Source organism: Ambystoma mexicanum, chromosome 4p (assembly GCF_040938575.1).
Source record: "Ambystoma mexicanum isolate Mex_15411 chromosome 4p, UKY_AmexF1_1, whole genome shotgun sequence".
NCBI lineage: Eukaryota > Metazoa > Chordata > Amphibia > Caudata > Ambystomatidae > Ambystoma > Ambystoma mexicanum.
The window spans coordinates 1,163,648,483-1,163,660,580 of record NC_090927.1 but is presented as its reverse complement, the minus strand read 5'-3'; the positions used below and the strand labels follow the sequence as shown (position 1 = coordinate 1,163,660,580).

Sequence of the window (12,098 nt, the reverse complement as noted above, 5' to 3'; positions counted from 1 at the left end):
GGCTGTATAATGCACTATCCTCCCCTGGCCAACAGACCACTCCCAGAATGGCCGAGAGCCCATTCCACCAGAGCCATCGCAGCAACAACCGCATTTCTCTCTGGTGTTCCCCAGCTCAACATCTACAGGGCTGTGTGGAGGTCCGCCCACATCATCACGAGATTCTACTGTGTCGACAGGGATTCTACGGAGGAGTCCTGGGTCAGGCAGGCAATGCTTAGCAACCTGTTAGCTTGAGGTGAGTCTGTTCCAGAGGTAAGTGTTTTGCTTCTGTTGAGCCTTGCCACCTCCCGTGGCTGTGTTTATGTAATTCTGTGTAATCGTATTCATGAGCATGTGAATCCATGCTACACCTCATGCTGGAGAAGGAACAAGTTACTTACCTGTAACTCCTGTTCTCCAGCATGGGTCTGGCATGCATTCACATGCATATCCTCCCCCCTTCCCCTCTGTGGCTCTTCTTGGCTCATACTGCCACTTAACGTGCTCTACCAAATCTAAAGATGGCCACTGGGGATGGAGTTTAGGGAGACAACTGTCAGTGGATGGGGGCAGTATGACCCAAAGGACAGTGATTGGTTATAGTGGAGAAATGCAGTTTTCAGGCTGATGACGGAGAATATTCATGAGCATGTGAATCCATTGCAGACCCATGCTGGAGAACAGGAGTTACAGGTAAGTACCTTGGTCCTTACACTTGAAAGATGGACAAAGCAACGTTTAGTAATGCAATGTATTGTTACGCTCACCTGGTTCCCACAGGGGTGTCGGGCGGAACTGGACAGCCGCGGTCTCCACCAAAGTGATGCGTAGTGCAGAGATGACTGACTGGACTGGCCCACCTAGCTTCGTCTGCTTGACCCGTAGAAGTAGTCTGAGAAAGGGAATTAGCCACCCGTGGAGTTGAGTAATAGCCCCTCAATTCGGTCCCATTCATCACCTCTGATATTCCCGTTCACAAAGCTCACCTTATAGTTTTGAATGATGAGCTCTCCATCCTGCGAGGAACGCAGGGGCGCGTTGATGGCCAGTTACTTCACTGGCTTGAGGATATTGGAAGAGTTCTAGACAAATCTTGGCTCCAAAACTCCTGGCGAAGGGGCGTAAGTATATAGTTCTAAAGAGTTCAAAAATGTCTGAATGATCACTCTTGTCCAATCCCTTTGTTTTTCTTGCAGCTTAGACCCAAATGAAGATAGTTCTGTGGCAGCTGAAAGCGTTCTGGTAAGAGTCTGTGCTATCCCACACTGTCCGTTAAATGATGCCAAAGTTTAACTTGCTGCTGTCTCTTTTCTTACAGGTGCAGCGTAAGAAGATTTGGCGTGCTGGTGAATAATACCTCCGGCGGTAAAATCAGGTAAGTATATGGTGGCAAGAGATTGTCCTTATTTGTTTCCCCTCGGCTCACCTTGTTGTTTTCTTGTCCCCCTTAGGTGCTGGAATGCGGCAACTTAATGATGGAGACAGCGCTGGATCGTAGAGATGCTGCGAGGAACGGTGAGTATGGCGCGGCGCTGCTGCTGGCGAAGCGCCGTGCTTAAAATAAAGTATTTTTCTCGTTCGTGCGATGAATCTGGAATCAGGTAAGAAACCCAATAATGTTCTTGTTCTAACCTTTCTTCTTCTTTCCCTTCTTTCTAGGCGCTCTGGACTCGAGGCGGGCGTGGCACGAGGCTGGATGCTGACTGCAGGCACGGTGAGCGTTACGCTGCTGGATGCAGAATAACGGAAAGCGTGTGCTGCCCTTCGGGCGTGGTTTAAATAGCCTCCAAAGTAGTCCCAGGTAAGTATTCCTCCACAACGACACCTGAGTAACAAAATAGTCCCTAGGTAAAGTAGTCCCTTCCAAGCCTCACATGGGCTTGGGTCTCTTGCAGCATGGTCTGCATCAGGTACGTTTTAACATATGAGCCTGGTGCCATAGACGCCAGGACTGTACCCATATAGCCCCTAACAAGGGTTGCTGGACTTTCTCTGGGTAACATGATGCCTGCTTCCGGGGTTGCTGGACTTGGTCTGGATGCCCGGGGGTAGGCATCATGACCTGTATATCCTGGGCAAGAGTGTGAAACATTTAAAATCCTGAATAAATCGGGGGAAGTCACTAAAATTCCAAGGCTTGGTGGAGACATTCATGGACCTTAGGGGGGGGCGCTAGAACAATACCACAGTCCAATTAACTACCTATCAGTGTCACCTGTGGAAGCTCCAGTGTTGCGAAAAGGGTCCCATAGGAAACAACAGCACACAGTCTGCACTTATGATAAAAAGCCAGGGAAGTCCCAGTTTTCCCACCGGCACCCTGAATAAAACAGTCAACCCCAGGGAGGTCGGAAACTCCTCCAGCAGGACAGCAGTCTTGCATCTTTCGCGATCCAACAACAAGGGAAAGAGAAGTGGGTGGGGGACCCTTACATTTCACTGCCCTGCTTTTGCTAGTCCATCAGTCACTAAGAGGGGGTAGGGAGGAAGATGTCATGTAGCCAATCATGATGGTTGGCCATCTGGTCTACCACTCAGCCAAGACCACCCCCAACGGTAGTGTAGTGGCCTCACCAGAGCTAGGAACAATTCTAGATTTTTACAAGCCATTATACAGGGTGCCATCTCGGGCTCATAAAGAGCACATGTGTGCACAATGCCATTTTAGGCCTGCTTCCGGGTTTCCCTGACAAAGGAAGTCCCCAAAACAAAATGGCCAAGAGTAAGACTTAGCCCACTGGCTACCATAACTATACGCTGGGCTACTAATGCAGTAAATCGGCTTGCAACCCCATTAAAAGCAAAACAAAATATTAACTGCCACCAGGCTACCCCTAAAACCTAGAGAGGATTATTTAATCACTTGAGGGCACAAAGAGTCTAAATGGGAGTCCCCAGACCATATACTCTTAAGGTATAAAAAAGGATGTAGTGGCAAGGGGGCATCAGGATCAGTACCTTTGACTACCAAAATAAATCAGAACCTCCTCAAAATAAAGGAGAAAAAGTAAAAAGAGTATGGGGGTCCCTAAAATGGTGAGGGAGAACCCCCATAAATTGAATTCTGCCCTAACAGCTTTCCCGAGACTCCAACTTGGGGGCTCAAAGTAACCATGGCCAGATGTGGCTGCACATCTGAATGAGTGCCTTGGATTCATGGAATCAACATTCCGTGTGTTTCCTTGGGAAAAAGCCCAGGAAGGATTGAATGGGACAACCATCCCTGAATGAGTGGCCTCCAACTGTTGCAGTGTGCGTCCAGCTCACAAGTGTGCCGTGAAGGTAGGAGTTTGTGCGCCATACCTTTGTCAATTACTGCAACTGCACTCTTAGCAGCTGACGAAGAAACCTGCCTGGGGAAACCAAATGCTCTGCTGAGGCATAAGCTCTAAACCCTGCAAATGACAAAGAAATACTGCTGAGCTCTGCATAATACAGGCTTCCTTTGCATAACCAGAAGGAACTACACCTAGTGCTCCTTTCCTTTGCGCCAGTGGGACCAACTGCGTTACTTTTCTCCAATGCCCTTTATTTTTTTAAAGGAACCTGCCGAACCTTGCTGCACTTTGCGTGGTCTACTGGATCCTCTGAAAGGACTACCAGTGGGTAGGATCTGAAAAACCTACAACTACTCAAAACAAGTGCAACATCTTCCAGAACTAAGTGGAATCCCAGGATGACCTGCTGAAGATCTGCTGTCACTCTGCTGGCACTCTGCTGGCACTCTGCTTCACCTATGTGGCCACTGAGACTGCTCTCACGGATAACAAAATGGAGGCGCGGTACACCAGAATCCGGTTCTTCTCTCAGCACTCCAACGTTATTGCCTAGTGCCCTTTTCTCATGATGGTAGGCCGGGGGCAGTTACATGCATACCCCACCTTTTTTTCTTGGTTGAACCGTGTTTTTTGCAGTTTCTTTCTCATATAACCGCAAGGCTTTCCGCTCACATTTGTTCCTGTGGGATAACATTGGGCGCAAGCTGTACAAATAACGGTACTGCCCCTTTTCCTCGCAGGCCACTTTTACTGATTCCCTTGTAACCAAACAGATTTTATTGCATTCTACCGCAAACATATAGATGGGGTGTCGATAAAGGTATTTAGAGAGGTGGGTGGGGTACAGGGGTCTGCACTGCATTTATTTGCGGTAAAAGTCAGTAAAAACAATTTTGGTGAAATGGTATTCGATGAAATCTCCTGCGAGCAAATAACATAGAACGCAAATCGCGATGTGAACTCGCACAAAAATCTCTCTCTCTCTCTGCTTTACCATAACTGCAGAGCTCCTCAACTTTACTCCATAGTATAACATTTGATTTTGCCCCAGTTCTAATACCCCAATTGCTAACATTGGTTTGTGGGCTCAAACTGAATCCCTGAACGTTGTGTGACATCCGAGGAAGTCACTGTCTATAAAGACTCTTTAACTAAAAAGTTACCTCCCTATAAAATAATGAATTTTTCATCTCAGCAACCTTATATAAAGAATACATTTATGCAAATAAATTGTGTGAACATTGCCCTATTTTATATTGTTGCATCTTTCACTGTACCTTTTTGCCGCACTGCAATCCTGCGAAGAGTTTAGCCTTGGTCTCTGCCACTCTAGGAGAAGCCATGCAACCTAGGTGTTGATTGATCCTCCTAAACCCTGCTCTTGGAACTTAAGAAAATAATTCCAGCATCATACTGTATGCCACTCTCTCCAATGGTTTATGATCTGCCTTGCTCACAACATTTGTTCTAAATTGTAAAGCACCTAGCAACGGGACTGGTACTGTCCTGCTTTGTCATATGCAGTGCATTTTTGCAAATCACCAAAGTAAAGAACCTGGTCATCATGTTTGGGTGCTGCCCTATACTTCGTTCCACAGTTGAATGCAGTAGCACAGAACACTCTTTTCCAATGCAACTGTCTCTGGAAAACATGGCTCTTCTTTGACCTCAAACTCAAGGTGGATCTGGGTGGGGAATTCATTCTCGCCCACCTAAACTACTGCAATAGAGTATGCACATGCCTTTCAAAAACGCAGAAAACAACACTCCAGTTGCTCGAGAATCATGCAGACTGGCTGGGCTTCTAGACCTTCGAAATTGAGAATGTATCACAGCGGTTTTGAAAAGCCACCATTTGTATACACGATTCCTTGCATCTTCAGTTAGACATGTCCTAAATCCCTAATGGAAACTGATTGATTGATTGATTATTATGCGCTTATACACAAGTGTTTGAAAGCGCAACCATGCATGGCAGGGGAAGACAAGACAAACAATCTTACTAGGCATGGTACATTCAGATCATGCAAGTGCACAGAACAGGAAGTGCGAGAGGGGGGGAAATAGGGACCAAGTGCGCCCAGTCCTGTCAGAACATGGGTTAAGTGCAGAGAGATACCACACTCATGGGCCGTAACCTAAGTGCAAGGCCTGGGGGCAAGTGCAGGAGACTGGCGAGGAAGTACACCAGGCAGCCAGTCAGTGAAACTGAGCAGAAGTGCACATGACTACGACCCTTCCAATAACCCGAGATTAGGGCAATCACCCCTGTGTCGGGGGCCAGACGTGGCCAGTAATGGCCCACCAGCCCGAGCTTAGGCAGGCCTAAGCGAAGCAAGACCTCGGCAAGGGCTGTGGCCTGTTACCGGTCATGTCCGCCCCTGACAAGGGGGTGATAGCCATTTTCACCTTGGGGTTCCATTTTTAACGGGAGATGGGATGGGCGTGCAGGGTTGGACTGGAATAAAGGGGACTCTGGTGTTTTCCCTGTAGGCCTCTGCACCCTGGACCTCTTTTGTGTGGTAACTCATCTTATTTCCAAATGGTCTCATAGGAAAAGTGTTAGGCTTGCTGAAAATATGTCATATGGGGCCACTTTGAAAATTATTTCCATGGCCTCTTTTGGTTCCCAGTTCACCCCAGTGCGTGCGTATTGCGTGAACCCAATCTCCTGTCAACAACAAAAAAAAACATGGCAACTGGTAGCGGCCGCGGGCTGGAGGAGCGCCGGACCAGAGCCCATAGCTCTGGTCAAGCAGGTAAGTGGGGACGGAGGGGTGTGTGACAAGAATATATAGGAGAGGCTCCCTGTTGCCTCCCCACAATCAAGATGGAGCCACCCGAGGAAGGGCCTCGGGTGGCTGGAAAGAGCGGGCAGTACACAGTGTATTCTTGCCCGCTCATCCAGCCACCTAATTGGCTGAGTACCCTTCCCTGGGTGCCAATGGCCAATAAAGGCAGAATGTCCCCGTCCAACTACAACAAATTGCAGTACCAAACTAATGGATGAAAGTAACCCAGGACAGTGTCCGATCCTGGCTAGTAGAATTTTGCCATAGCCTCTCTCCCTAAAGACCCCTGTGTCTCGTCTACACATATTTCTCATACATCTGCTGTTCTCACAAAACCCCTGTGGAAAGGGGAATTGGACAAAATAATAAACATGAACTCATCAGCTGCTCGAAGTATGCAAAGAAACAACACAAAGATGAATTTCAACGCCTAACCAGGTGTGTGCTTCCCTTGAAATCTGGCTTTCCACCCCAGACCTTCTTTATACCCCGGCCACCACGCTAATAGCTTGGATGCAAAAGTACCGAGGGGGACCTAGATCTTCAAGAGGTTCTATCTCCAACTCGCCAGAACAAACACTTCTTCAAGTTTCATTAAATTAGTAATTCACTTTTTTCTTCCTCTCCCGAGCTGGTCAAAACTCATCTCACTTTAAAGTCTATACTCTTTTTTTCTAATATCCTGTTACCCTTACTCTTTCTGTGGCATCGAAACAAATAAAACTCCAGCCAAATAACTTCCCAAGAGATACTGCCCCCTCCTTAAGTGGCACAGCATTCCCTGGGAGGCCACGCCAGTCATGCTCAATGCATTTTGATCATTACCTTCTCCTGGAGTGCTGTCAGGCATTCTGTGCTGCAATCCAAGCACCGCTGCAGTCTGAATAGCCCAGAGGACAGGGTCTTCTTGCTGTTCTGGGAGTGCCAGGACGTGCAATGTGCAGTTGCATGCTCTTGCACTCCTATATAGTGTTTCTTATTGAAACAACTATTAATTAAATAAGCTTCTAGATAAGACTGAGCTGCCCCAAAATCCAATGCTGCGCCCCACCAAGTGTCCAGGAACCTGTCACATTGAGCCTTTTATAGATGAGGGCTCAGAAAATGGACATGGGCCCCAGATAGGCCAGAGGCCCACCAGACTTCAGGTAAAGGACCTGCTCTGAAGTCATGCAGAGAATGGAAGGCAGTTTAAGTACATGCTCTTGAGCTTTTTAATGCCTGGAGGACAGGTCACAAGAGCGTCATCTTTATAGGCCTTCTTTATTTTGGATTGAGGAAGGCACAATCTCCTGGAGAAAAGGCTGGATATGAAAACGTTATTGACCAGAGTTCTTAAAACGCACTCCCGCTTTGCTCCCACTCAGTAGATACAACACCCAGAAATAAATCGGCTACCAAGGGCTTTCATCTACCTTAGTACCCCATGAAGTCAAAACAACGCCCTTCCCCAACCTTGTGAATTACCATGCCTGCCTTAAGGGACTCCTGACAGTCTGTGAGATCAGACAGGCAGAATGCTAAGCAGCAAAAGGGCCACTTTACATTCAATAAGTCACTGAACATGTTCAAACAGGTCTTTACTTTCAAGAATGGAGATGATAGTGCCTAGGGGTATAACATGTCTCTAAAAGTATTGACATTGGTATGGGCAGCTTGAATGCCACTTGTGTCCAGTTGGGAAAGATACTGTACCTAGAAGTACAGCAAACTCAAAAGTTCTGTCCCCACCCCCATATTTCCTTGGTGCCCAGAATCACATACTGTGAAGAGCTCTTTTCATTGCTTAGCCCACTTGCATTTGACTTTTAATGCATTTTCTGTATCATCTGAGTATGGGAAACATTCTTTCTGTTTTTCTACATATCTAAAAATAGACAAAAAAAAGTCAAAGTTGTAGAAGAGAGAATTCTCGGGGGAGAATTCTCGAGGACTCCCAACACTTAACGTGCAGTAACACATCTGAAGGTGGCCTCCAAGGCTGGAGCTAAGAGGACCTGTCTAATTGGTTCTGTTCAGGATTACCCAAAATGACTCGAATAGAGCACTACAGTGACAAGCAGTTTAAAAGTTTAAAAGAAAAACTGCTTTAATGTTCCCGAGGATTCCCAGCCTGACGACAGGGAGTATTCAAGGCCACGCGCATCCCTGAAGCATACCAATGCTGGCAAACAGTAGTTGCAGGTAAGTAACTTATTTCTTCCATGTGCATGGAGTGTGCATATGTATCTGCTTCTATTTCTAAAGCAATTCGGATTTCCTTTCTTATAGTTGTTATTTTCATATGCCCAAGTGACTTCCCTAGAGAGTGTCCTTTAGGAATGGTTAATAGACCTGCAGCTAAGGGAGGTTTAGCTATTGCTCTTAATATCTTCTCTTCTACAGGGTTACCTTTCACAGTATTCCATCACCTATCTGCCACATGAGTGGATGAAACAGCAAGGGAATGAAAACGCAGATCAGAGTTTATACTGCGATTGAATTTTCTTTTCTTCATTTTGTACATTGTCTTTTGTTTCTCTCTTTTCAGCACTTTATCGGACAGCGGGAAGAATTTGAGACCGCTCGTGATAATATTCTAGTGTGGCTTACAGAGATGGATCTGCAGCTGACCAATATCGAGCACTTCTCAGAATGTGATGTCCATGCAAAGCTGAAGCAGCTCAGGGTACGGGTCACTTGTTTCCCTTTGCCTAATAGCAGACACACTAGTCACTCCCACTGATTTCCTTTGGAGCAGGAGCGTCTCAGAGTTAGGCCAGCTACTTTATGCCATATTGGCACATTTTGTTGAACCCTGGAGAATCTGCACAAGGCACTTCAGCACATCTTTGTACATTCCACTTGCACATGAGCACCTTGAAAATGCACAAATCCTCTCCAGGTTTGCTCCAGTGAAAACCCTTTTGATGACGGTAAACAACGTTGGTTCAATTCTTAGATGCCCCAGCATCAAGTTGCTGCATAAAAATATAATTCTGAATTTAGCAAATAATTCTGAATTGAGATTTGAACAACTTGTGTTGCGCATGATGACTTTTTAGCTCCGTTTCCATTGCATCATTTGTCTGTCACTCTGATACAGTCGGCTGCGTTCCATTTCAGAAGCATCTTAAAAAGTTGGCTTTCATTCTTTCCTGGTGAAAATAGTCACTTTTCTTATTTTGTTAATCATTATCCCAAATAATGGCATGGTAAATATACCCTAATGAAATGTATAGACAGTAGTTGGTGATCAGCAGCAATCGAACTGTGACTCATTTATGAATCCTACTCAATAATATAATATCCTGGACAATAGAAAAGTGATGCACATTTGTTCAGTGTTTGTCCTTAAATTATTTAGGATCTAGTGCAGCCTGCCCAAAAGGGTGCATGTAATCACTTTTGGCTGATAATATTCAACCCAATATAAATTTGCTTTCTTTTTCAACAGAAGCCCGGAAACCCATCTTACTCATCCAAGTCCTTTCCTTCCCTTCATCTTTCCACTCCTTTTCAACGCCTCTTACAGTGTGGCTGCCTGTTTTCAGACAACAAAAAATGTTTTGAGTCAACTTATTTTGTGAATGGATTTCTCAAATAACCAGTTTTGAGGATTACCATCCTGAAGAGCCCTAAAATGAGCTCAATGAATCTGTGTGTTCTCAGACAGTGGAGCTGCACCTTTACATCCAGGTTCTCTATATTGCATTGGAACACTTATTTACGTGAACCACGTGTTCCTCATTGCAGAGCAGTTATCTTTAATTTGACAGGTTGTTCATTCCTCAATGCACCACAAACATGACAATAAGCATTTTGTGTAAGCTCTTGCCTGACTGACGCCTACTTATGTGAACACATGTTGTCCCCACTTCAGGCTTTCCAGCAGGAGATATCACTTAACAACAATAAGATTGATCAGATCATTCTTCAGGGAGAACAACTGATAGAGAAGAGTGAACCAATGGATGCCACTGTCATTGAGGAAGAACTCGATGAACTTCGGCGTTACTGTTTTGAGGTCTTTGGCCGAGTGGACCGTTACTACAAGAAGTTACTCCGCCTTCCGGTATGTAAACATGTAAATCTACTTTGTTCAACATGGATCATGAGTGTTGTCAAGAAGACTTATATATGTACCAAAAGTATGGTACAAATGTCATGGGATTGGTGGGTGAATTGGAATAATACACGTATGGATGAATTAATGGATAGATAGGCAGACAGTCAACATAGACAGTCATACAGAAAATTGCATTCTCATGTATTGACATAGACACTGAGAATGTGCTTCTTATATCTTTTGCAGCCCATTTTTTTAGACTAGTGAGCAAAATGGGAAACGCAATGGCAGAATGTTGGAACATGTCAGAGATGAGGAAAGAATAAGAGTGTTTTTGTTGGTCTGGGCAGGAGGTTTTACAACATGAAGTTAAAATGTATTTGTAAAGCACTCAATTGACCTGCGTGTGTGGCACTATCCCAGGAGAAGTGGGTTGGTCATTCAGGAGGAGTCTTACACTTGGGATTATTCATTTAGCTTTTTTCGTTAAAGCACAGTAAAGACCTTTCAAATTAGGAGAACAGACATGGAGTTTCAAAGTCTTGGGCTGTTTGAGTCTCTGTCATGCTTTGTGCCAAGTGTGAAACTTGGTGCAAAGAGTAATCCGGTTTTGTAGTTTGAATGTTCTGGGCATTTAGCTTGGCTCAATGTCCACAACATTTAGGTGTGTTTGACTGGTGGATGCTATTTTAGCATTTTGAGTTTTGGCTGCTGAAGATGTGCAGCCAAAGGGTCACAAAAGATGGAATCCTGCCACGTCCAATTCAATCTTTCAACATTCGGATGTTCATAAATTCAGTACAATGGAGTTTGGATTTAGAAAGGAATTCTATTTACAAAAATGTCAAAGTTGTGGTAGTTATTGCTATTTGAAAAAAGTATTTTTGGGGGGCAACAGGGACCAATTGCATTGCCATTCATTTATATACTTCTTGATGTCCTGATATGGACTTGTGAGCACACATCTGGCAACTGCCCTAGTGCAAAATCTATAGAGCAAAAATGATGGGCTGGTCGGATCAGTCAAATTCAGCGGTCTGGTCTATTTGTGATTTTTGCTGCAGCTTTCCATTATGTCAGTTGGATGTTTTTACTTCATAAGCAGGCGAGTGTATGATAAACATGATTATACCTTGACTCACCCACTGGTATTGAGGTTGAATTCCAAGGATAGACTATCAGAGACACAATGAGATTTGTACATCTCTCTGGCATTTAAGAAATCACAAAATGCTAAAGAAAATGCACAGATTATATATTGATTAAATAATATGTATATTCAGTTGTTGCTTTGCTCGTTGCAAGCTTTGGAATTATAAGAGATGTGGGTAACATCTACATTAGGAACAATGCTTACAATGCGCAGGGATGCTTTTTGTACATTTCAACACAAGTTATTATAGAATTGTATATTTTGTAATAGTATACCCCGGGTCTCCTGAATGTATTTAGGAGCAAGTCATTCTACGTTGCTACTTTTAATTTGGTATGCCTCCTCAATAAGCATTTCAACAAAAGACAATTCCGATCTACTGTGGCGAACAAACGTAAAGGGTTAAGACCGGTTCTCAACCACCCTGAGCATGCATCTTTAGCTCTGGTAGGGCTCAGACTCACTCAGGCAGTCGGCTCTGAGACTCTTGAGCAGTTGAGTTCCCCAAGAACGCCACACAGTGTGCCAGTGACCTTTAGCTGAATGTATAACAAATGATTTCAATGCCCAAGGTCTACCTTTTCAAAGCCGCCTGACTAGCAACTGCTCAACTTAGAACCACAGACGGTGTCTCAGGGTTCCCCCAGAATAACCTCACACCACACTGGGTGTATATATAGCATGCTTGGCTACTAAAGGGTGAAGAGCCCAAGCTCAACCATTTAGAACAGGAGTAGCCCAACTTGCTACTCCGCAGCACAAACCACAGCCCGGATCACAGGGATGCCTCAGGATGGCCTTACTCTGAGTGGTGTACGTAACCTGCTTTAAGAGTCCAGGCTGTA

General features: G+C 45.0%; 1 protein-coding gene across 18 annotated transcripts in view; it reads left to right on the top strand.

The window, feature by feature from the left end:
- The window catches only part of SYNE1 (spectrin repeat containing nuclear envelope protein 1), a 1,651,720-nt gene that overhangs the window by 1,519,766 nt on the left and 119,856 nt on the right, over positions 1 to 12,098 (top strand). For all 18 annotated transcript variants that reach the window (XM_069606781.1, XM_069606782.1, XM_069606785.1 and 15 more), the window contains 2 exons: positions 8,583 to 8,720; positions 9,915 to 10,106. In XM_069606781.1, coding sequence (XP_069462882.1) covers positions 8,583 to 8,720; positions 9,915 to 10,106 — 330 coding nt within the window. The remainder of the gene's footprint in view (positions 1 to 8,582; positions 8,721 to 9,914; positions 10,107 to 12,098) is intronic.